Below are 25000 nucleotides of genomic sequence, written 5' to 3'. Positions count from 1 at the left end.
AGTCATGTGGTCAGGATGTCATGCAAAGCTCGTTGTGTGACATCCCGAAAGACGGCTGCAAAGGAGACTACATTCTCTACGAAACCCCACTTCAACATAGTTTTCATTTCACATACAAAAATAGAGTGAAGCTATCAAGAAGACAACTCTGAAATGGAACATACAGCTGTAGGACCTAATCTTGTTTATCTTCACGCTGTGGACATCATTAATCTGTTACATTTAGCCCTTACTGTAGTTACATTTAGGCCTGCTCTCAAAAAACAAGGAAGAAAACAATTTCACCAAGACAGTAAAAAGCCTGTCGGGTTTGTGTCAAACCCCCCATCAACTAAATCATTTCAGTCTTGACTTGTCCATTTGACCTTGCCCGGCTATTAAACCGTTTGACACTTGATTGAACCATTTTTTGCCGGTGAGTTTAGTTGTCCATTGATTAGTTGAACCATTCGTTCTTTAAAATAACTAAACCATTTCAGTCTTGTCTTGTCCATTAATTTTTGACATTGCACGGAATCACTTGCCCGGCCATTAAACTATTTGCCAGTGAGTGGTGAGTTAAGTTGTTTTTTAACTAGTTGAACCATTCCTTCAGTCTTTAACTAAACCATTTCAGTCTAGTCTTGTCTTGTCCATTTGACTTTGCACTGAATCGATTGCCCGTCTCTTAATTAAACCATTTGACAATTGATGAAATCATTTGCCGGTGAGTTAAGTCATTTGCAATTAGCCGAATCGTGCCCTCTTTGAGTAAACCATTCTGCTACGGGGCACAAGATCATTTGTTGTCAGACCTGAAAAAACCAATTTGAATTAGTCTGTTCCGTTTTAACGTCCTCGCCTGAACCATTTTAAAACAATTTTTTGAAACCATTTCAATTTTGACTAAACCTTAACAAAAGAAACAGGTAACCTTCCGACACTCATCCGAAAAATTGGTTTCTGCCTTGAGCGGGACTCGAACCCACATCTCCCTGATTACTAGTTGGGCATGCTACATCATCAAGGCCACTATGCACGCTGGCAACGCAGCAGATAGTATACTAAGTACATGTAAAAGCCTTTCATTGCTGTGAAATCACTGACTTTGTTTTAAGTCCCATTTGGGGTTATTGAGGCAAGGATACACACTCACGTGAAGAAAAGTTGGGCCTTAGGGTTCCCCTCGCCGCTAAGTCACCCCATTAATCTGCTGCGTTGCCAGCGTGGTGGCCTTGATGGTGTAGTGGCTTAGCATGCCCGACTGGTAATCAGGGAGACGTGGTTTGAGTCCCGCTCAAGGCAGAAACCAATTTTTTTGGATGAGTGTGTCGTAAGGTAAAATGCAGTGTCTGTGCTTCTCTCTTCAGTGACTTACAGTTTCATTTAAAAACGACTTATTTCGTTTGGCAAACCAAACCAAGGCAAGATTATAACATTTGAGTCCTTACATAAATCAAGCCCTTTTCACATTTTGATTACAATTTCTTGCATTAAAAATCGATTCTTCACCCCATGAGATCTAAAATTTGACAGTCTTAACTGCTTATTTGACAAGTGCAACAGATCATTGTTCTTTCCCTCGGCAAATTGCACCTTGGTTTTACCAAGGGAAAAAAAAATTGTATACCTCGGTGGCATGTGACCACTACCCGCGGCAAAGACGAGGTATTGCCTCTTCCCGAGGGGTCAATATTTCTCCCAAAATTCTGGTTTCCAACTTTTACATGTTACTTTGCAAAAGGAACCTTGATCTACATTATGCAAACTGGCTTTGAATTATTAATTTTTGTCAAAAAATCTGCAATTGTATTATTCCTAGGGTTTTCCAAAAAAAATATTAGAGTTAGCCAGATATTTTGGACCATACAGCTATAGGGAATCTCTTCGTAAGGGTAGAAAACAATAATCAAGAAGAATCACATGTATTTCCCTGGAACTACCTGCTTTGAACTGTAAAATACAATTGAATATCAAGTGGTAATTGGCTATTTTCCATAATGATTGTGAAATTAATTCCCAGTTTTCTGGGAATTAAATTTGCAATGGAAAATAGCAATTACAGTACATGATGTACTACCTGGGGCCGGTTCCTGAAAGGTGTAATAACTCTATTTCGGGGATAAATGTGCTGGAATAAGGCACATTTATCCCTGGAATAGAGTTATTACACTTTTCAGGAACCGGCCCCAGAAACACCAGTGATGTTGTGTGAAGAGGTGGAAACAGTGAGAGGTTTCTGTTATTTGGGGGATAGGGTGAATGCAAGTGGTGGCGGCAAGGCCGTGGTGACAGCAAGAACAAGAATTGGCTGGGTGAAGTTCAGGGAATGTGGAGAGTTGCTGAACTCAAAAAGGCTCTTGCTGAAGGTGAAAGGAATGGATTATCAGAGTTGTGTAAGAATGGCGATGTTATATGGGAGTGAGACATAGTGTCTGAGGGAAAATGAGATAGCAATTTTGAGAAGGACTGAGAGAGCAATGTGTTGTGCAAAACTGATGGAGAAAAAGAGGACAGAGGACCTGATGGAGATGTTGGGATTGAAGGAAACAGTGGTTCATATGGCAAAGGCAAATGGAGTGAGATGGTACGGGCATGTGTGGAGGAGGGATGATGGGCATGTTCTGAGAAAAGCGTTGGAGTTCAAAGTGATAAGGGCAAGAGGAAGCGAGGACAACCAAAGAAGACGTGGAAGGCGCAAGTGGAGATGGAGAGGAAGAGCGTTGGTTTGGAGAAAAAGGACACCATGAATTGAGTGAGATGGAGAGTGGGAGTTACATGTAGAAAGATTGCTGACAAAGTGGGGTAAATCCGGCCACCCCCGTTTACGGGGATAAACCCGGATCAAAATTGGATTGATTGATGTAAATGCATGTGTTTTAAATGTGTCAATTAATCCAAATGAATCACCTGTTAGCAATATTAATTAACCCAATCACTCCTAGGAGTAAAATTTTACTCTGTCTAATGCCAGATGATTAGGTGATTAATTTTTTACAGGACTCATCAATGGTGGGGGAGGGGGGGGGGGGGGGGGGGTTCAGAAGTCAATGGGTTAGTAGTCTTTAAATTAATAATTTACTCACCAAAGTTCACACAGCCGTGCAATGTTGTTTTGCAAAGCTTCAGCTCCTTTAGGTAGGAACATCAAAAGACCTAGAGTAAAAAAAAAATACAGGAGAGTCTGGGAGTGAGACTTGACAGATTTCACTCTGTCTAAAGCCAGACAATTTTACTCATCAACTGGAGTTTTGAGGTGTCAAGGGTTAAGCAGTCAAAAACTATGTCCCTTCCATCAATAATTATGATGGATTTCATTAGAAGCTGGTCACCAGAGGTATACTGCCGTCTACCGTATGTTGTCAGAAATATGCCTCTCACCGCCAGCTACTCTTCCTTGACTTTCACTCATCCCTTGCAAAAGACAAGAGTGACTGTCGCTTACATTAATAGGCCCAGGCATCTACATGTACTTCAAAATTGAAAAGTCATTGAAACCCCTGAATAATGCGAATTACATTTACAACTTACATTTGCTGATTGATTATTCTTACATTTACATGACCTTTCGTACTGTTCCAACTAAGAAATACTGTAGGCCACTCACATGAAATCTGGCTGGTCACACGGAATTGTAGGGTCAATAACAATGGGTCAATACATCTAGCTATAATTATACATCTTCAAGAGTCTTTCTCTTGGTTTAGTGGGTCAGATCTTGCACTTTGTCAGGTTTTTGAACTAAGACCTGCCTCTTGTATCACTAACATCAGCTTGCTTTTGACTTAAATTGGTTTCAATATTCATGTATGTGAGAATACACTAGTGTACATGTACATGTATTAATTTTTACTTTTAATTATTAAAAATGTTGTAAGATTTTCAACCTTTAAGATTACTTTCTTTCCAAGTCTTATGGAGCTACATGTATGCTTTGAATCGGTGCCAGGTAATAATAATTAGAGAAAAAAGTACCGTGAAGAGTGACAGCAATCTCTAAAAAAGCAAACGAAGAGCGTGCAGTTTTCTCTGATGTCGCTAAAGCAGCAAGGGCCACTGTTGTTACTCCTTCCAAGGTTGACACCAGAACTGACCATTGCTCCTAAGAATGGCAAAAAAAAATGATTTAAGAAAATGAGTAAAAAATAAATTATTATTATAACATAACCGCCCTTGCTTGTACCAGAAAGGCACATACAGTGTACATGTACATTTATCTATCAGGCTATAGTAGTTTACAGGCCTTCCACAAAACATCATGAAAGATGTCAGGTCGCAAGAGACAAGTTGACTATTTAAAAACCAGGGGACATAGTTTAAGAGTGGGCATACATGTGCCATACCCAGCCAATGGCCAAGAGACCCTAACCACCTCACCACACTGCCTTTGCACACAAGCTATAACTGGGATCAAGATTCCATAACAATTTATAGCAAAATTAATAGCTTCATCTAACATTGACTCACCCAGTCTCATAAAATTAGTCCAGAGGGAGCAAAATTGCACTTGAATATGCAACAAGGCTCCATTTTATCCACTTTAAAAGTTAGCGGGCAAAGATCGAAGATCCCAAGAACTACTGAAAGTGGTCAAGGTTACATCTCCAGTTTGGCAGGCATGAGAATTCTTAATTATTGTTTTCAAATTGTACAAGCATGGATTTATGTTCGAAACATGAGTATAATTTGTATTGATAATTATAATACCAACCTACATGTACATTGTATAATTGTAGCTGCCTACCATTATCACAACAAGCATCACTTTCCAATGCTATAATGCTGACTGGTCAATATAACACTCAGGTTATCCCTCGGCGTTCAATTGTTTATTAGAAAGCATCATTTTTTAATTGGACTCCAGTTAACGAAAAATTGAAAAGTTGACACAAAGTTAAATGAGCTACAGTGTAATGATAGTGGATTAATAATGGAAACTACATGTACACATGTACAATTTGGCAAATACAGTAATTCTAAGCATTAGGTTTATTTTTGGAGGTTTACAGAATGTAAATGAAAAAAAAGCATACCGCTGTTTCTTGCTCATCTTCAGAATCCACATTGTCCTGTGATGAGACTGGATTTGCTAATATCAGCCTTTGAGTCAAGTCTCGGAGTCCAGTCCATAACCTCTCATGTTCCCTCTTCGGCAAGGTTTGTAGCAACTCTCCAACATCAAAGGATTCATTTCTTGATTTCTGCAATGATTTTTCATGAAAATTTAAAGACATGGTAAATCAATGACCTGAACCACAACTCAGATAATCAGTTAACTTTATCTGATTTTCTAAGGTTAATCTTTGCGTTAAGTTACTGGCTTTTGATACACGTTACTCTAAACAGTGGTTAGAGACTTTTAGTTTTGTTTTCTCTTGACAAAATTGATTACTGTACTTGCACCTGTTCATGTGTATAATTAAAATTAGTAGATGTACAGTCAGATAATAAATTTCTAAATAAATATAATCAAGGATGCGATAAAAATTAATTTTTCGTGTTCATCACCTATGTATGGAATCTTTTGGGGGCTGAGTTGATTCATTACATGAATTACAAGTAACAATGCAATGCATGTACCTGCGGTATGTATTGTATGTTTTCCATGTATGTACACTTGCAGTAGTAAATAAGTACTTTTAGTAGATTAATTGGAGCGATTCTAGAATACCTCGCCACTTTTGATCGCTACAAAGGTACTGCTCCCGCACTTCCGCAGTCGCATAATTCTAAATACTTCGTGGGTGTATTTAAACTAGTGCTCCAGCAGTCACACATTCGAAAGCTAAGCAGATTTCAGGTGGTGTATAACTAGTGCTCCCGCAGTCCCACAGTCACGCAGTTGAAAGCTAAGAGGAATTCAGGGGGGTGCATAACTAGTGCTCCCGCAGTCCCGCAGTCGAGAGCTACATTGTAAGTGAAATTTAGGGGGTGTATAATTAGTGCTACCGCAGTCCCACAGTCGTAATCTAATAGGAATTCAGGGGGTGTATAACTAGTGCTCCTGCAGTCACGCAGTTGAAAGCTTTATAAGAGGAATTCAGGGGGGTGCATAACTAGTGCTCCCGCAGTTGAGAGGTAAGTAGAATTTAGGGGGTGTATAACTAGTGCTACCGCAGTCCCACAGTCACAGTCATAATGTAACAGGAATTCAGGGGGTGTATAACTAGTGCTCCAGCAGTCACGCAGTTGAAAGCTAAGAGGAATTCAGGGGGGTGCATAACTAGTGCTCCCGCAGTCGAGAGATAAGTGGAATTTAGGGGGTGTATAATTAGTGCTACCGCAGTCCCACAGTCACACAGTCGTAATCTAACAGGAATTCAGGTGGTGTATAACTAGTGTTCCCGCAGTCCCGCAGTCGAGAGCTAAGTGGAATTTAGGGGGTGTATACCTAGTGCTACCGCAGTCCCACAGTCATAATCGAACAGGAATTCAGGGGGTGTATAACTAGTACTCCCGCAGTCACGCAGTTGAAAGCTAAGAGGAATTCAGGGGGGTGCATAACTAGTGCTCCCGCAGTCCCGCAGTCGAGAGCTCAGTGGAATTTAGGGGGTGTATAACTAGTGCTACCGCAGTCCCACAGTCACACAGTCGTAATCTAACAGGAATTCAGGGGGTGTATAACTAGTGCTCCTGCAGTCACGCAGTCGAAAAGTGTAGTAAACTGAACCGTAAAATAAAAGCTAAAATTTTTAGTCGAGTGCTATATAATTATTTCACAAGATCTTGTAAAATGTGTAGTTAACCGAACCGTACAACAAAAGCCAAAATTGTAAAAGAGTGCTCAAAGTATAATCACTGAAATGAGCGCTTTGGCTTAATCAGTAAACGAGTGCTATATTCTTCACGCGATCTTGTAAAAAGTTAACCGAACTGTAGAATGCAACTTTGATGAGTGCAGGAGTACATTCGCAGCTCCACAAAAGTCTGGGGAAAACTGTATGCCAATAAGATGACCGTGTGACTGCCGGAGTAATTCTTCAACATGTACAAGTACAAGGAAGGGTTACCTTTTTGCAAACGTTGGCCGTGAAGCACTTAAATCTGAACAACAAAACTGTGCAACAAAAGCTAAAATTGTAAAAGAGTGCTCAAAGTGTAATCACTGAAATGAGCGATTTGGCTTAATCAGTAAAGCGAGTGCTATATTCTTCACGCAATCTCGTAAAAAGTGTAGTTAACGAACTGTAAAATGCAACTTTGATGAGTGCAGGAGTACATTTGCAGCTCGGCAAAAGTCTGGCGAAGACTGTATGCTTATGAGATGACCGTGTGACTGCCAGAGTAACTCTTCAACATGTACAAGTACAAGGAAGGGTTACGTTTTTGCAAACGTTGGCCGTGAAGCACTTAAATCTGAACAGGCTTAACTGTTGAGTGTAATGTCTGACCTTGTAGCTCAGTCGGTAGAGCAGTGATCTAACCTGAAGGCCGTGGGTTCAATTCCCGCCCTGGTTAGAGTTTTTCTCTGTCCTTGTGTGGGCCCATTTCCATCAGTAGGGCTAACGCTCACATGGTTCATATGGGCTAGAAACTTAGCAGTTCACATTACACTCAAATCAGTTAACTCTTCAACAGTCTGGCAAAAACCATATGCAAATAAGATGACTGCGGGAGCAGGTTTTTAATCTCTAGATTTTAGTGGCAGTGTATTCTGGAATCTAGCCAATTAATTAATTGAAGATATCATTGACATCACCCCCTGTTATTAATGTGCCAACCGGAGCCTCTTCGCCTTTTGAAAAAAAGGATTTGATATTCTTTTGTTCTCAAGTTTGGCACATTTAGAGAACAAAAAGACTGTTTGTAAACAGATATCTTCCCTATAAATAATTGATCTTTCGATTATTACACTGGATGGGTTGAATCCCGAAAACGACCTCAGATTAATTAAATAAGAGGACACAACTGGCTGAGTTTACGTCGATCTCAATCCAACTCGGGATTTTTTCACACTGGATAGTAATGCTTTTCTCCTCTTCTCAAACTGCACACGAAGGGTTGGGGTATTTTGCAGAACGCCGAATAATTAGCTTTCAATCGTGGTATTGCATGTCTGCAGTGATTAGGTCTAAACGCCGATTTCTAAAATTGTTAGCTTTTAGTTGTTGTTTTGTATATTTATAAGTACAGTTATTACATTACCGTCAAATATGTACCGATTCTATAGCGTTCGGAGCTGAGTTTGGCGTTCGGCGTTCTGCGAAAAAAAAATCTGCAGCCCACCAAATTAAATTAATGCGTCGTCAAATTTAGTATTTGTCCCTGATCCTTTAAAATGCAATCCACTCACGTGCTTTTCCATAAAGACAAGAAAGGTTGTTGGTGAATCCTGCTCAACAGATTTCAGAAATTCTTGACGTAAATTCATGGCTTAAAATTCCCAGTAAACAGGAACTCGATGGTTAAAATGGACCACAACAAATTCAGCAAAAAGCGCGCCCTTTTTTCTTGACAAATCACGTGAGTAAGAATTCTAGTTCCAGTCTCATTTTGTGTTGTATATTTCCACCCATTTACGAGCACAGGAAATGTCTTAATTTGGAAAAGCAAGGGGATACCTCCCGCTTTAAAAAAAATGCTATTTTACGTTGATCTTCAAATTGGAGTGATGAAGTGGAAAAAGGTAGAAAAAGAGGGAAAATAGACGCTGCACGTTTCAGTAAAGCCATTCTTCGTTTGTTTCTATTGAGGACGCTACAGTGTGCATAAATCGAGCTCATGCTTTTTCAAGAGATCTTCAAGACAAAGAAATCAAAATGGCGGCTCGCAAGAAGGATGGCGCTCCGGACTGGAAATACTATGAATCGGCTGAGACTGTGTCTCTTTTTGAGCCAGTGAAACAGTACCTTCTAAAAAACTGTAAAAAGGTAATATTTGTTCACCTAAAGCCCCTGTTTATCAGCAGTGGTCGAGTGCTGACCGCCTGTTAATTGACTCATTCGAACACATGGTAGCTGCACTGTAGCTGTCAAGCTGATTGAAAGCGTGCCTCTGTCTCCAGGATCGATGCCCTACATTATAAGTTCTTTAATTTTTTTTTGCAGTACGTGCAAATGGAACCTCCAACGAACAAGACCTTAGCTTCACTAACTGCACAATTACTACAGTTTCAAGAGGTACAGTAAGGCCATTTTACAAAGATAATAATTTCGTGGGTAATTTAATTATAAGGAAGTCAGTTAAGAATACTTCAGATTCTTTTTTGAGTACCTTGAACTGCACACAGTTTTGATTAGTGGATACACGAACTGAATGTGAAAGGAGGCCGGGATCATGGAAGACACCATTGTTTACACGTAAAAATTAAGCTTACTTAACAAATTGAACTAAATCTATAATTGAAGAAAAATAATGATATGTTTGAACTGCACTTACTATAGCTGGACAATTTAAATAATAAGTGTCCATCGAAGTGCAGGGATCACTTCTCTCAAATTCAATTTCAGCTATATAATAATAATTAATGATTTCTCTTTCTTTTGTTGTTTACATACGTTCTTTCTGGATGAGTCAATGTGTCAACCACTGACACAAAAGAGCACCTTCAACAATGCTTTACCACTTCTTGATCAATCAAGAGAAATTATCAGGAATCAGAGTTAAAGAACAATTATTCAAATGCCTTCATTTTTTCTATAGGATAACTTTGGTAAGGATGTTAGCAAGCAAGCCCTTCTAACAAAACTACCGGTAAGTTAAGTATACATGTACAGTGTATATCAACAGACCGTGGCACAATACCCTATAAATGATAATCTTAATACATGTACATGTAGCTGTAGTTATGGTAACCTGACAGATACAATCTGAGGTCACATGTCACAGGTCATTGTTTTGCCCACTAATAAACAAAAAACAACTTAAATACTTAATTTACAATATGAAGACTCTGGGAAAAGCAAGCTGCGTCCTTTTTGTGTTCAAAGTGAAATTTGGGATAGAGTTATTTCCAAATTAGTTTGAGTTATAATATTAATTCGGCCTTGTCCCAAACATAATATTAATTATTTTGAACATGGATTAGAAACTAAGAATAATATTGAACTTAAATTTACATTGAAATCATTTTGACCTGAATTGAATTTCATACTTGAAGTCACTTAATTTATGGCAATAATAAGTATTTTGAACTGCACTGGTAATTTATGTGATCGTTTGGGTTGTAGATGAAGATGTTCATGGATTTCTCCTCTGGAGGAAGTCTCTGTGTTATTCTTGCAAGTGTATTCAAGACAAAAATGGAACAAGGATGGTATGTTTCCTTGTTTTAACTTGGACAATTCTCCAAAAAGTTGAACTTGAATGTTTATGTATGGCTGAGCTTTTTATGGTGTATGTACTGTACATTTTTTGGTTTAATGACTAAAATTAATAACATTACTATAATAATTGAAATTTGCTTTAATTTTCTTATTTTTAGGAGAAGATTTGACTTCCAGTCTCCCTCACGTATGGATAGGAATGTTGAACTTTTCCTTAATATTGAGAAAGCACTCAAAGAGGTATCCTTTGTTGTTACATGTATTTTGGCGGGAAACAGTTTTATTGTTAGATGTCATGTGACCTTGAAGTAACCAATGAGAGTGTGCGCTGTTGGGGGAAAATTTTCAGCTATATAACAATGAACATTATGTACAATTGCACAATTGCGTCTACTATGGTGTACTTACATGTACATGTATTTGGATCAATGAAGTAAGAATCAGCATGAGGGGCTGTTATCATTATGTCAAATGCGTGATGCTCTGAGTACAGTGTATGTGTTTAAAATGATGTTTGAGATGCCACCCTATAGCAAATTAAAACCAAAAACTAATTTGCAAGTGAAAAAGTCTCTGCATGAGTACCTTTTTCTTACTGTCCAGACTTTGAATGAAAAGCCTTAGAATTTTCCCAAGTATTGTATTAATGTAGAATCATAGTGTTTTCATACTGTAAGCTTTAATTTTTATGCCTTTGAAAAAAATTCTCTGTTTGTTCATGCTGAACTTATTACATGTACAATGTACTGTGCATGAAGTAAAAAATCCAAATCAAAATTTCCTGCACTAAACTTTGTGTCAATTCAAACAACAAAGTAGGAAAGATTTTACATACAGCTGTAAAATGTATTTTTTCCACAGGCAAAGTTGTTGACTGTCCCACAAGTGTTTATAACGCCTGAAATTGAAGCTAAACTTGCAGCAAAGCTCAAGGATATTGTTAAGAGGCACAATGTATGTACAGTATTTTGGATAATATACAATAACAAAATAATCATGCATAATAATATTGAAATGAAATAATAGTTTAATTATCTTTCTTTTCCATCTTCTTCCACTGCTTCTTCTTCTTTTTCTTCTTCTTCTTCTTCTTCTTCTTCTTCTTTCTTCTTCTTCTTCTTCTTCTTCTTCCTCCTCTTCCTCTTCCTCTTCCTCTTCTTCTTCTTCTTCTTCTACTTCTTCTTCTTCTTCTTCTTCTTCTTCTCCTCCTCCTTACTATTATTTTTATTGTTGTTGTTCTTGTTGTTATTGCCAGTGGATATAATAAATTATTCCTCCTAGTGGTCCCATTGGCAGGATATCCTTGATGGGAGGACTGAACATACAACTGAGAGATGAGATTGGCAAGTTACTGTTGAATGGCTTGAATGGCATTTCTCAGAACACCACCATTGACAAGGAAAGAGCTGTTTTTGAAAGCTACATTGGGGTGTCAGGCCATTGAAATTGAAAGTTTTGATCATGGTGGGAAGGGAGGGACCAATGGCTGTGAAGGTTTGACAATGAAAGGTGATAAGGTTTATGTGTGATAGGAAAAGATAGACAGGCTGATAGGAGAGGGAAGAAGAAATGCTGTTGTGGGAGTGTGTCTTGTCAGCAGTGGTGGGAAGAAGACTGGAGGGTATATCAAAAAGGTGGTGAAGGCTTTTTGGGACAAGAAAGGATTGAGTGTGCAGGAAGAACCCAGCTCATCCACCTGAATAATCTTTTGACTGAGAGGGAAAGGGGTGAGATTGTGAAGATGGTGAGGAATGAGATTGCATGAAATTGGCGGTGATGGTGATGGTGATTGGTGAAGCTGAGTGGGATGATTTGTTTAGATGAAAGAGACGTGTCTGAGAGAAAGGTAGATTTCGGGGTTGCTGAAGGTGGAGATAGAGAAGGAAGACATGGTGGTCAAGGGTATTGACAGAGGGTTCAAGGTGATTGTGGAGATGTTAGATTGTTTTGTTGTTGAGGTCCAGGATAGGGCTGGAGGACAGGATGGTAAGGGGAAGTTGGGTAACATCAATGGAGAGGTCAAAATGGTCGTGGAGAAGTTGGTTACTTTTCTTGACAATGACAGTCTTAGAGTGGTGAGTGTTACTGCAACGGAAGTGACGTTTTCGTTTTGTTTCCTGATGATTGACAATTTGCTTTTCCTGATAAGTCTCGTGATTTTAGTCGAATTAGTTTTATTGGATTTGAAAACGTGATTGAATAGTGAAACGGAATTGTGATTGTGAATGAAGGATTTAGAAAGGCACGTTGTAACCCGCCAACGTTAGTAAGTGATTTTTAAGTGATCATTGTACTCGTCGTAATGATGTGATTTAGTACGAAGATCATTGAAAGGTCAAGAGACTATTGTATGTAGTCATGTGCCAGATCGACCACATGACTGATGATTAAACTTGTATATCGCGTAAATCTCATGGAGCTATGATTGTAAATTAATTTCAGTTGACCATAATACTCAGATGAAGAAAAAACAGAACCAGTGAAAGTCTAGTTTTATGCGTACACAACAAGTGGTCGAATTCGTGCCGTGAAATTTCGTGAAACCATTACAGTGAGCAATGAGGAGAATGAGGTACTGTACGTGTACTTCAGAAGATGAGGGCAGTCTTTGGTCGTGAGGAGTGGGTTGAGGTTCCTGATTTGAAGGCTCAAGGCAGAAGGAATAGTTGTGGGAGGGCTGATGCATAGTCTTGTACAGTGTAACAGATGGGATGTCAGTGTTAAAGAGCAATAGGATTTTGTATACTGGGTCATATGTAGTTGCGAACAGGTTGGAGCTGGTGGGGAGGAAGAAAGGTAACTCAAGAAGAGCATCATGGAATGGTGGCAGGATTTGGAAAGGGTTGATGCCATGAGGAAGTGGACTGTGATCGGGAGGAAAGTTATGTACTCTGTATTGGTTGAATAGGAGGTGCCAGGTTGTCAAGAAGGGGACGGTACATTGTGGTGAGTTTGTTGATGAAGAGGAAGATCCAATCTGGGAGCATGGAATTTTGGTGGTCTGCAGACAAGTGAGTGAAGGTTTATCTCATACCAAGATCTCTTGTGGTGAGCAAAGGGTAAGAGATTAAAATGAAGATTAGACAACACCGTGTTCACAAATAATCAGTTGTACAAGGAGTTGTGGGGGCAAGGCAACACGTTTCTGGAATGGAATTTGGTTTGTGGAGAACAGATAAAACAGGGATGTTAGTATGTTGGACGAAGTGATGGACAGGATTGGTAATATGGAGAAGCACGAGGAAGTGAAGTTTAGAGTCATGGATGTGGCAAATGGGATGCGGAACTTCAAGATGCCAAGTTGGAAGGCTCCAGGTTCAGATGGTGTAAGGAGGTTATTTTTGAGAGATTTAAGCCATTACTGTACATGGGTTGATTTCAGAGAGTTTGCAGGGTTGTTTGCACACTGGGGAGGTGCTGGAGTAGATGTTAAGGGGGAGGATGGTGTTGATATAGGAGGATCGTGCCAAGAGAAAATTGGCTAGCAAATACACACCAATTATTGCATGTTTGCTGTTGATGTGGAAGCAACTCACAGGGGTCTCAGTGGAGTCTGGATCAGCAGAAGAGGTGTGGGAAGAGGTCGTAGGGTATTAATATCAGTTCTTGATAGACAAGGCAGTGTTAAGGCAGGCACAGGTGAAGAAAGTTGTTTCACGATGGGGTGGCTAGATTATCGGAAGGCCTATGATACAATTCTCCATTCGTGGATTGTTGAAATGGTGAAAGTGGCTGACAATTTGAAGGGTCTGTGAGCTATTAGAAAACTGTGTTTATGCCAAATAGGGAAGTGTTGGGTGTTTGTTCTCGCGATGATCCCTCTCACCAGGTTGTTTAAAAGGGAGAACGTTGGGTACAAGCTTGGCAAGGATCAGAGGTTGATCAACCATTTGTTGTTTCTGGATGATCTGAAGCTGTAAGGAAGGGCTGGATACTTTGATTGACCAGTTGCCAGAGGTTTTTTTTTCATGGGACTTAGGGATGGAGTTTGGGCTGGACAAGTAAGCTGTGTTAGGGTTGAAGAAGAGAATGAAGGTTTGTTGTAACGGAACTGTGTTTTCGAGTGATGGATGAGATTGATGATAATGGTAGGTTTAGGGTTAGGGTTAGAGGGTGTGTTGGAGGGTGCAGATATTATGCAGAAGAAGATGAAGGAGAAGGTCAGGAAGGAGTATTTGGGCAGACTGTAACTGGTGGCGAGGTTGAAGTTGTATGTTGGATATTTTATTGGGGCAATAAATGCTTGGGCTTTAGGATGATGTTGTTACATGTAGGTACATGTACAGTGCAGGGACGTTGGATTGGACTGAGGGCAATGGATTTGGAGACGAGGAAGAGATTGACACTGTTTGAGGGCATTCCACAAGAGTGAGATTGTATATGAAGAAGCATGATGATGAGAGGAGATTGATCAGTGTGTATGAATGTGCGAAGAAGGAGGAACTTTGTCTGTTTGGATATGTCAAGGCAAGTGACAAGTGGATGTTGTAGGTGGGATAAACAAAGAACAAATACACAGAGTGGATGGAGAAAGGAAGGAAGGAGACATTTTTCAGAAAAGAGGTTGTATGGGAAGTTTATGAGGGATTTCAGTGAAGTGGCTGATGAGAGGTCTTGGCAGTGGCTTAGAGGTGGGTATTTTGGAAAAAAAGCATGGAGGAGTATGTTTTTGCTGCTCAGGAGCAGGCTTTGCTACCAAGGTTTTTTCAGACCACTGTTGAGAAGGAGGATGTTTTTCCAAAGTGCAGAGTTTGGCAAGGAAGTGGAGTACAGTAGGTTGGCACATGGCAAGTGATTACACTGGTTTGGGGCATTATTGGCGGAGGTACAATGGGATGGGTTTGAGGGTGTACTGGCCCCATTTGCTTGAGGGGTGGGTAGAGCTATCCACTGGATAAGTCAATTGGTTTTGCGGGTGTTTATCCGCTGGATGGTGATTTATTAGTTAGATAGCGTATCCACCTGTTGAACAACTGAGGCCTGATGATGTTTTGTATTAGGAGGTTGCGTATAAGGTGAGCTTGAGGGTGTTGCGGTATGGGATTGTGGAGATCTGGTGGGATAGGAGCATTGAGACAACACAGAAGGTGGAACATAATCATCCAGATGTTCCTGTGGTGGGTCAAGCAGGCTTAGGAGTAGACTGATGTTTGCCAATTTCTTGGAGCAGTGGACTAGGAATGTGGTGATTAAAGAAGACGAGAAAATCACCAACTACAGTCCTGTGGCAAAGGAAATCAGGAAGATGCTGCATCTGATGTCGATCACGATTCTGCCAATGGTGGTTGGTTCTTTGGCTGTGGGGTCTGGTCAGTTGGAAAGATCTCAAGATTCTGATTGTGTTGGGATGAATGCAGGCCTCCGCTGTCATTGGGGCCAGTCCCTAATCCTTGAGAAGATGATGCCTTCAGACTTTGAATACCATCTCCTTGGAGGTGGTTCTCTTTGTAGAAAGTCGGAACTTGTTATTTTTATTATTACTATTATTATTATGATCATGGTGTTATTTTTAGTTTTTATTTTAATACTGTCATTATTATTATTCAAGTTGTCTTCTCTTTTGTAAACCTTCTTTCAGGGTGCCATCACAGATGATAGATCTACTGCAACTCATGTTGTGTATGAACCTCCTCCACCTTTTCCAGAAGGTAACAAATCACTGATTGCCTATTAGTATGATTTTTGGGTGCTACTTAATAACGGCATAATTTAAACCTTTAAATTTACAATGTACATGTACTTGACTACTGTATAATGCCAAAACATTTTGCTCTGGATATTGTTGAGTGGTTGTAATCATCGATGCTATAGGGGACCTCTTTAGCAAGGAATGGCTAACAACTTGTATGTATCTCCCTTTCCTGTGTCAAGTTGATACTTTTGAATCAAAACCAGATGATTTACTTTTACAGTGGAGCAGGAAAGGGCTTAAACATTGCTGTAACTTACAAACTATTGGCTTCTCCTTAAGAATTGTTTTTGTCCCATATCGGTAAATGTAACTTGGTTAATGTTTTTGCAATATATCTATCTGCAGTAGTTACAATGTCTAGTACTGTACTGTATGATACGTGTAAGCAGAAAGCTGCATGTACATGTAAAAGCATGAACATAAAAATTTGTGCATGACACCTTGCTGAGGAAATGTACAAATCCTTTCTCCAGACAAGGCAGAGTTTGTTTGGAGTCAGTATGGAGGATCCAACCCTTTCCATTCCTCTCATCATCATCATCATCATCATCATCATCATAAATTATTACCTTTACCACATTTTCAGGCAAGGTTGTCCAGAACATCACTTTATTTTAATGGCAATGCTTTGATTTTATTGGTCTTGAATTTTCTCTCAGAGGAATGGTTGCGGCCACTGCTGAAACAGGACAAACAGGTTCTTGTTCATTGGTGGTATTACCCTGACAGGTATGAATGAAATAGCTTGAATTTGGAAATATCATTGTTTTCAACACACAGTAGGATAAATAATATTGCATGTACATTAAAATTCGTCTTATCTGACTCAGCCACAGCAGCAAAATTTAGGATTTTACGGTACCTGCCACTCAAGAAATTGGTGCTGGAAACATGCCCTGTTGTACAGGGCATGTTTCTGTTTTTAATATATTTTTGGAGAAGAGGTTCTTATTGCATTTACACTGTATCTTCTTTTATTGAGTACCGTAATCATTAAGTACATGTATTATTAAAGGAGATGTCGCTCCTACAGTGCTACATGTACGTGTGTAAGTATCGGATAACAGTTCCAGGTGTAGTTTTATTGAGTTACTATTACCTCATCTGTTTATGGATCTACTGATCTCCTGTTTTGACATGATAAAGTTTACACTAACCATCTAACCCCTCTAGCCATTCACTAGCTGACCATTTTAAGCGCTTGTTAGTCGAACTAACTTAACCGTTAAACGCTTGTAGCAATGCGTTAGCATGACTTTGCAAACCATTAGCGGTGCCTGTAAAAGCGTTAGCATACCGTTAGGTACTGTTAGCTTCCATTACCCGTCCGTTAGTTAGCCGTTAGTTTTGTCTGTTTAACGTTAAAACGTTAATGTACGTTTTCCCGTTTGAAGTCACACATGTATCACATTTTACTTTTATTTCAAATTAAGTTTGTATGTAAAGCAAAGCTGAGTTTGTACTGTCACCTGATACAAAACAACATGAATGTTTTAAAAGTTATTATTTAACATGTAGCATCATCTCTGATTATCAATGTGTGTTGATTTTATTAATTTTTTGTTGCAATTTGCATGAGACGTTCAAATACAAAAAAACAATGGAACATGAAGTGTACATTTACGTAAATTGTGTGGAATGTACAGTGTACAGTATATTCATCACATTTTATGTGCTTTTAACCCATTGACTCCTGGGGGTTCTCCATTGACGAGTAAAATCGGCTGGCGTTAGACAGAGTAAAATACTATGGCCAGTTTAGGCCGGTTCAGGAGTGAAATGGTTTTAATGAATTATTAGTTAATCGAATAATGTAACCATTTCATTGACTCCCAGGGGTTCCCCATTGACGAGTAAAATCGGCTGGCGTTAGACAGAGTAAAATACGAAATCTGGGCAGGTTAGGCCACTTTGGATGTCATAGTACAGTAACCACACCCCAACCTTTCCTTACCTTTTACTAGTTATGACACATGGGTTCCAGCCAATGATATTGAAGATGAGCCTCAACCTGAGCCCCAACACCAGGGACCTTGGCAGGTAAGACAGGATTCTTGAAAAGAAAGCCTACATGTACATGTATATTTCAGTTATACATGTATGCTCAAAAAAGGAGTCAGGGATAATGTATAAGCTTTTTCTTAGAATATTTACAAATGTAGCTCAGTGGGTGCTTAGATGGTGCCATCTGGCAGATGCCTATTATTATGATTAGAACACATACAGTACAGTACATGAACATGAATTATCTAAGCCTTGCATTTCCCCTCAGTCCTGCTTTCTCATATTTACAATGAAGAACTTTATCATATTTATGTTGTTCTTTTAATAATTGGACAGAAGATCTGGACTTCTTTTCTGTAACTTTAGGTTAATGCCCGCTGGCTGACGGACCTTGATGTGTTTAATGAATGGATGAATGAGGAGGACTATGAATTAGCAGATACTGATGGAAGTGTAAGTGATTTCATTTATGCAGATGATTATCTCTGTAGCCATTTACTGTAGCTAAAACCTGTTTTTTCTTCCTTTTTTTCTTTGACATTATTTCATCAAAAACAGACATAATAATTATGTCTGTTAAGGTTATTATAATACTCTTTATTTTCATTTTATTTCCATTTGTTTTTACCCAAAGAAATCATCCTGAATAACATTTCGATGTGAAATTGGAGGGCCTCTTAAGACTCAGTACCCGTCTTTTCTGGTGTCCTTTGCCTTGTGCCCTTTAATTATTTTTCTCTGTATCCCAGTCTCTAATAATTTAAAATTTATTATCTGCTTATGTACATGTTTAGTTAAACTATCTTTGTCTCTTGGCTATGCCCTGCTCTTGCTTTCACCTTGAGCATGCTGCTTCCTCATTTATTGTCCCTTCCTCCAGCTTCGGTGCCTACGCGTACCTCTCCTTGATTCTCCTGCTCCTCAATTGTGCCTTTTTCGTCCCATCTCCTCCCTCTTCATTCCTGCCCCCTTCATCACCATACAGTATTTTTTCCTCCTTATTTTGTCCCTCCCTTCCCCATCACCCTCCATTCCATTTCCATTTGTTTTTAATTCATCCTACTTGATTGTAATCAAGCTTTGTTTTTTGCTGTTATATTTTTCATTTCAGGGAAATAAAAGAGAAACTTCCCCAGCTTTAGGTCAGTGCTTTGGGTCTTTTTTATTATTGCCTGACTGAATTACCATTCAAGCATGGTTCAGGTCTTTTTCACTTTCCAATCCTGGCCGGCAAATTTGATTCCAAGCCAAAGGAATACTGTACAAGTTGTTCTTTTAAAAATTTTGAGCAGCAGCTAGAGAACATGTGTCTTCAAAATAAAGCTGTGTAGTGAAGCTACTTTGCCTGTAGTGGCAAACTGTGGCATGAAGCTTATTCTGTTGTACGTGCGAATAACATTAAAATACACATACATTAATTTGTGTTAACAGGAAAAACAAGAAGGAAGAGCTTAAGAACAGGAGCAAGTTCTGATGAAGTATGAAAGAATTTTATTTTAAATTCATTTTCAAGTACAGGTACAGTAAAAGTCCACTAAGAATTGCCACAATATCAACAGATATTTTTTTTTCTTTACTTCTCAGCTACCCAGCAGCCCAGATGGAGGTAATTTCTTTCTTTAGTTTGTTTTTTCCATTAATAACAATGAGTTTTATGGGTTACATTGTCAGTTAAGAACTCTTTGATTGTCACATGAGTTAAGAGAATGCCAGTGCTTTGAAAAAAAGGAAATAAAAATTATTAAGACAATAATTATTTTATTAATATTATTTTCCCTCATTTTCGGGAAATGAAGGAAAGCTGTTAAAGAAGAGAAAGAGATCTCCTTCACCAGACCAGAAAAAGAAAAAGAAGCTGTAAGTTGTCAATTGATATTGATCATTAATATTTCGAACTACAGTAGTTTTATGAATCCATTAACTTGATGGAAACATCAAAATTATCCATCATGATGATTTACATTTTGTACATACATGTACAATGTTTCTTGCTCTTTTTTGCCGACAGTGGGGCACCACCAAATCCAAAGAAGAAGACAGGAAAAGAGGAAGACAATGACAGGTAGACTGTGCACTGCAAAATCAAATGTCTTGCAGTTACAACTTGAACCATATTTATTTGCCTGCAAAAGACATGTCCATGTCGGTTGAATGTGGGACCAAGGTTTGTTATAATTATCTTAATAACAATGAAAATTGGAAAGATTGATGTACAGTTTTAATACTGATAAATGAATAACATTAATTTGTTGTGCTTTTAGTGACGATGCAACGAAGGATCTTCCAAATCCATCTCCAATTCCCAATGTAAGGACATGGAAAATAATGCATTAGCAAAAAAATGACATCCAGGTTTTTTTTTAAAACTCTTTTTGGACCACTTACGGTAGCCTCCAATTTGTCCACGTTAGACAGTTGCTTTGAGGAACGTACTAAGCAAAGAAATTCACGTGCCAAAATGTAAATTGACATAAAGGGCACGAAAAGCCACTGCCTTTGCCAATTAAACTCGTTGTTTTACCGACGCTCTTGGTCTCTCAACGTCATATTGTCGCATTAAAGTTCGTTCTATGGTGTCGAACAGAACTACATTGTACTGGTTGTTTCCAGTGACTTTAAAACTCTGCCCAAGTACTATTTTGTGCAAGACACATCTTCCAGACAGGTTTATTCAAAATTCCTTTATCTGTGATACTTTTGCTGGGATAGTAGTCCGACTGCCTTTAGTTGGAAAAATGCCCTTTGAATGCGTACAGTACACAGGGTGGGTACTGTACAGTGTACATGTACATCTATAAGCTTTGTCCGTTTCACACGAAGAAGTAGTATCGTTGGTAGAGAATTAGTATGTGTTGGTTGTTTATATGTACAACACTCATGCTTATTGTTGGAATTTTTGTTTGTGTCCAGGTTGAGGAAGTCACGACTTCTACTGCTTCAGGTGAGGAAACTCGACTTGAATACACGTAAATTTTGCTTGTCACTTTCACTGGGTTAAATCTGCAGACTGGATTAAAGTAAGCGGGGTTTAGTTTATTGACAATCATTTATTTTGTTCCTTTGAGTGGACATGACGTTCAAATTACCATCAAGTCAATGCATTTAAATGTGTCATTGAGTTTGCATTGCAATGAGCTGGGTTTACACAATGTATTTTCAACGTTTGCTTCCATACAGCTTCAAAGGGAAAAGAAATTGATTTACAGCCAATGAAAGGAAACTCGTTAACAGACATCTCAGAATCAGGTAATATATGAAAGTAATAACCTCTTACTAACGGAGCGCAAGGTCCATACACAAAGACCGAGGGTCAATATCCCTGTACTGTCCCGAGCAAGTGAGGCTTGTTTATTATAAGACATCGTTTCTTTGATTGCGATCAGACACTGGATGGTGAATGTTCGTAAAATTTCTTCGTCTTCCATCATTGAACTTTGAACGGTAACGTTTTACACGTAAAACTAAATTCAACTTGCAATGATTGTACTGTTGTGATGAAAAAATCAAACTTTGTGTTTCTCTCAACTTGAATTTACCGGGATAGAGAAAAAAATACGGAAACGGACTGTTTAATTTCCCTAATAAAAACCAGCCAATCCCAGTGCTTCACTGAGCCTGAGGATTGCTTGCCATATAATAGATAGGGTTAACATGACTGTTGAAGCGGCACATTTTAGTTTATCATTAAAATTAATTTTGATAGAGTTTTTTAGTTAGAAGAGTAATTCCATGATTGCTGGAAAACGACCTTAAGCTCAGTATTTTTGGTTTCACAAAAGTCGATTGTCATCACTATTTCGCCCCTAAGGCCGCACAATTTTTGTAAAGTTGTGAAAATCGGCAGTCCTGTACCCCATAGGAAGAAAAAAGGAAGAAATGGGGAATTGCACAGCAGTCTGTGACGTAATCTCATGGATTGAGCCATGCTTTTCACCACTTCGGCCTTAGGACAAACGACATCTGATCTTCTTACGTTTTACTGGACATTAAACGTATTATTTGCTGTAAGTGAGAGATTATACCGGCAAGGAAACTGATGTCCGTATGTCGACTTTCAAAAGTAATTTTTTGCAGGGTATGAAGTTCGCCTTTCAACAAACATGGACGGAACGTTAGGCCCGTTTTAAACGTCGCATTTTACATGTGCCGAATCTAATGCAAATGAGAAAAATCTGTTGTTTTCGCTCATTTGCATTAGATTCGGCACATGTGAAATGCGACGTTTGAAGCGGACCTTAGAGAAAGAAACCAATAAACAAAGTGAAACGCAATCAACCAATCGTAACGTTTAATTTGACTTATTGACCCATCCTGCGTCATTGATCATCATTGGCAGTGAAAGACGATATACATGTAGTTGACTGGAATTTTACTAAATTTAGAACCTTCTATAAGGCGGCATGGTTCGTGGGTTATAGAAGCCTTCCTTTAAACGGATCTTTGAGCCAAATTTCCGCGTGAAAAGTGGATTTCAGTTTTTCTGTGTTGTCGCACACTGTTGCCAAGTGCTGTGTTGCCAGTTATCAAACGACCGTCTTACAGTTTATCTACTCCAATTTTTTTCTTCTGCTGTTGGAAAGATGTTCGTTCATTGATTAATTGATTTAAAGTGATCGATGTATTCACTGATTTCATTGTTTGTTTATTTCTTTTTGTTTAAACTTTTTAGGGAAACCAGAGGAAGGTGATGGAGATGAGGGAGAATCAGGAAGCCAAATGGATACACAAGTAAATGTCCACTATTCCCCATCTCACTACAATCGTCTCATCATTTATTCTCGGAATTCCACACAATAGTACATTTAACAAATCGAAAGTGGTTCAGCGTTGTCTTATCGACAATGATATTCGTCATCACAGTGGTCAAAATGTTGTGGACATATTCAACTCTAAAGAAAGTTTTTATTTCAGAGCGTAGGCAAAATCATGCCACAAATAACGAGCAAGCGTTGTCTATAACTTTCTCGCAATATAATTAGTTTATTTCCCAAAATGTGCGTTCCTGATTGGCTATTACATTGCGTGACAAATTGACGCGAGGTTGATACGTACAGCGTTGTCTAGACCGGATCTAGCATGAAATGGAGGCTATTGCGGGCAAATCTTTTCAAATGCAAATTAATTTGCCCGCATTAGCCTCCATTTCATGCTATATCCAGTCCAACCGTTGCCTGCGAACGCAGACGAATTTCCAGCGCTCGCCGGAAATACGTCGTTTGCAGGCTAGTAATAAGGAAAGTATCGTTTAATTTTTAGGATGGGGAGAATGGGACTCCCATACTAAGCCTATGGCATGGCATTTTTACAGACCGGTATATTTTTAGACTACCTCTTCCGGAAAAAAAAAGCAGAGGCAGTTCCGGTTATGGGGCGCTATGACGTCAAGGTATTTGCTTGTGATTGGTCATCGGGCTCCTGCGGGAGTCTCATTCGCGGGAAATTCAAACTAAACTAAGTTGGTCTGTGAAAAAGCTGTGCCAGGAATATACATGCATGGCTCTTGTTCGCTCCTAGTCATGGGCTGCTGGTTTCCGGGAATAAACTTGGTACAAGTCGGGTGGATGTTAACAGGGAAAATTGGAAGCTCGCGTCCCCTGGTTTTGATCTTTTCAAACTGGATCAGTTCAAGGCGTTGTGAAGATGAGAGCGGCAAAGATATGGAGCAAAATGTAAAACGCACGTATGGAGCGTTCATTTAATCTATTGTTTCCTATCGTTTTCGTTTCCCTTGTCACTCCACCTTAAGGTTATGAGCTTGGTACCTATATCTGTTGGGTGGTATAAATTTACGGACGGTATAATCATAACTTGAAACTATCACTCGTTTATTGTAATTTTTCTCTCACAAGGAACAGGCGGAAGAAAGCACGGAGCAATCGGCTCCCACTTCGCCTTCATCCAGTCAACAGAAGGATGGAATATTCAAAGAACCACTCAGCATACCAGACGCAGAACCACATGACGATAACTTGACAGAACAGACTCATCACATCATCATCCCAAGTTATGCTTCCTGGTTTGACTACAACAGGTGCTTGCTTACTGGTGTAATTTTGCCATTAAAATAACCCTTTCCAAAAGCCTAGGTGCAACTGGTACGATTGTGACATTGTGAAATTGTTTCGATAGACGGTAAATACTATGTACTTATTGACTGAGTTGGAGGGCCGGACGGGAAAATATTTGGCCCGAGGTCATGGCGTACGGACCGAGTGCAGCGAGGTCCGTGCGCTATGACCTCGGGCCAAATATTTTCCCGTCCGGCCCGACCTAACTCAGTCAATAAGCATTTTATCATATGACCACCGCGCTTTTTCCTTTTTTTTTTTCCGGGTAACAAAATTCAGAATGTTCACTGACGTCGCTCATTTTGACCGAAAAGTCGGGATTTATATAGCAATTGCAACAAAGTTGTTTTAGTTCGCATCTCGCGCGCGCTTTCATTGCAAAACTATTGAGAAAATCCCCGTATGAGGGCCGTACGCGATCCTAGCAGGGCCGGACGGCTTTTTCCGGCCCTGCTCGCGCCATCGCGTACGGCCCTCATACGGGGATTTTCTCAATAGTTTTGTAGTGAAAGCGCGCGCGGGGCCGTACGGGTCATATGATAAATGTACGTTATTCACCGGAAGGGAGGTCCGTATGGGGAGAAAACCGTGCCCGAGACCGAGGGCTGAGAACCCTGCTCAAGATCAATGGTAGGGTTTTTTCCCACATACGGACTGACCAAGACCGGTAAGTGACTCATTTATAATTTTTTGTTCGTTTGATAGCTGTCGTTTTTTTAAAGCCGTCGTTTCATTGGAAGTTTCAACGTCTGGATTTCACTTTCACTGAGTACACTTTCGTCTGAATCCAGTTGTTTAGGAGTAACTGTTGCCTTTGTTTGCAAACTTTCACAACAATTTCAATTTCCGGATCTTAAAAGGGTGAACCGGTTGCGAGCACCCCATTAGCCAATCAAATTCGAGGATTTAGAATTCCGGCCCGCTGAGTTGCTTCAATTTTTTCGTGTTCTATTGGCGAAAAACCGTTTTCGGTTGGTTTGGTTCGTCAACTT

General features: G+C 39.4%; 2 protein-coding genes across 3 annotated transcripts in view; one reads left to right on the top strand and one right to left on the bottom strand.

Moving 5' to 3' along the window:
* Window positions 1–8422, bottom strand: part of LOC138012548 (condensin-2 complex subunit G2-like) — an 81831-nt gene extending 73409 nt beyond the window's left edge. For both annotated transcript variants that reach the window (XM_068859352.1, XM_068859351.1), the window contains exons 1-4: window positions 8273–8422; window positions 5013–5180; window positions 3955–4081; window positions 3066–3135 (exon numbers count right to left, since the gene is read on the bottom strand). In XM_068859352.1, the coding sequence (XP_068715453.1) occupies window positions 3066–3135; window positions 3955–4081; window positions 5013–5180; window positions 8273–8350 (443 nt within the window). In that variant the 5' untranslated portion in view covers window positions 8351–8422. The remainder of the gene's footprint in view (window positions 1–3065; window positions 3136–3954; window positions 4082–5012; window positions 5181–8272) is intronic.
* Window positions 8423–8512: 90 nt separating this feature from the next.
* The window catches only part of LOC138012549 (SWI/SNF complex subunit SMARCC2-like), a 32727-nt gene continuing 16239 nt past the window's right edge, over window positions 8513–25000 (top strand). The window contains exons 1-20 of the mRNA XM_068859353.1: window positions 8513–8849; window positions 9027–9098; window positions 9622–9672; window positions 10149–10234; window positions 10403–10484; window positions 11106–11198; window positions 15823–15892; window positions 16596–16665; window positions 17901–17976; window positions 18307–18393; window positions 19052–19082; window positions 19372–19418; window positions 19525–19546; window positions 19737–19797; window positions 19949–20002; window positions 20202–20247; window positions 20851–20881; window positions 21118–21186; window positions 22610–22668; window positions 23790–23971. Of these exons, the coding sequence (XP_068715454.1) occupies window positions 8739–8849; window positions 9027–9098; window positions 9622–9672; window positions 10149–10234; window positions 10403–10484; window positions 11106–11198; window positions 15823–15892; window positions 16596–16665; window positions 17901–17976; window positions 18307–18393; window positions 19052–19082; window positions 19372–19418; window positions 19525–19546; window positions 19737–19797; window positions 19949–20002; window positions 20202–20247; window positions 20851–20881; window positions 21118–21186; window positions 22610–22668; window positions 23790–23971 (1400 nt within the window). The 5' untranslated portion in view covers window positions 8513–8738. The remainder of the gene's footprint in view (window positions 8850–9026; window positions 9099–9621; window positions 9673–10148; window positions 10235–10402; window positions 10485–11105; window positions 11199–15822; window positions 15893–16595; window positions 16666–17900; window positions 17977–18306; window positions 18394–19051; window positions 19083–19371; window positions 19419–19524; window positions 19547–19736; window positions 19798–19948; window positions 20003–20201; window positions 20248–20850; window positions 20882–21117; window positions 21187–22609; window positions 22669–23789; window positions 23972–25000) is intronic.

Source organism: Montipora foliosa, chromosome 8 (assembly GCF_036669935.1).
Source record: "Montipora foliosa isolate CH-2021 chromosome 8, ASM3666993v2, whole genome shotgun sequence".
Taxonomy (NCBI): domain Eukaryota; kingdom Metazoa; phylum Cnidaria; class Anthozoa; order Scleractinia; family Acroporidae; genus Montipora; species Montipora foliosa.
This window is presented reverse-complemented; position numbering and strand designations above follow the sequence as displayed.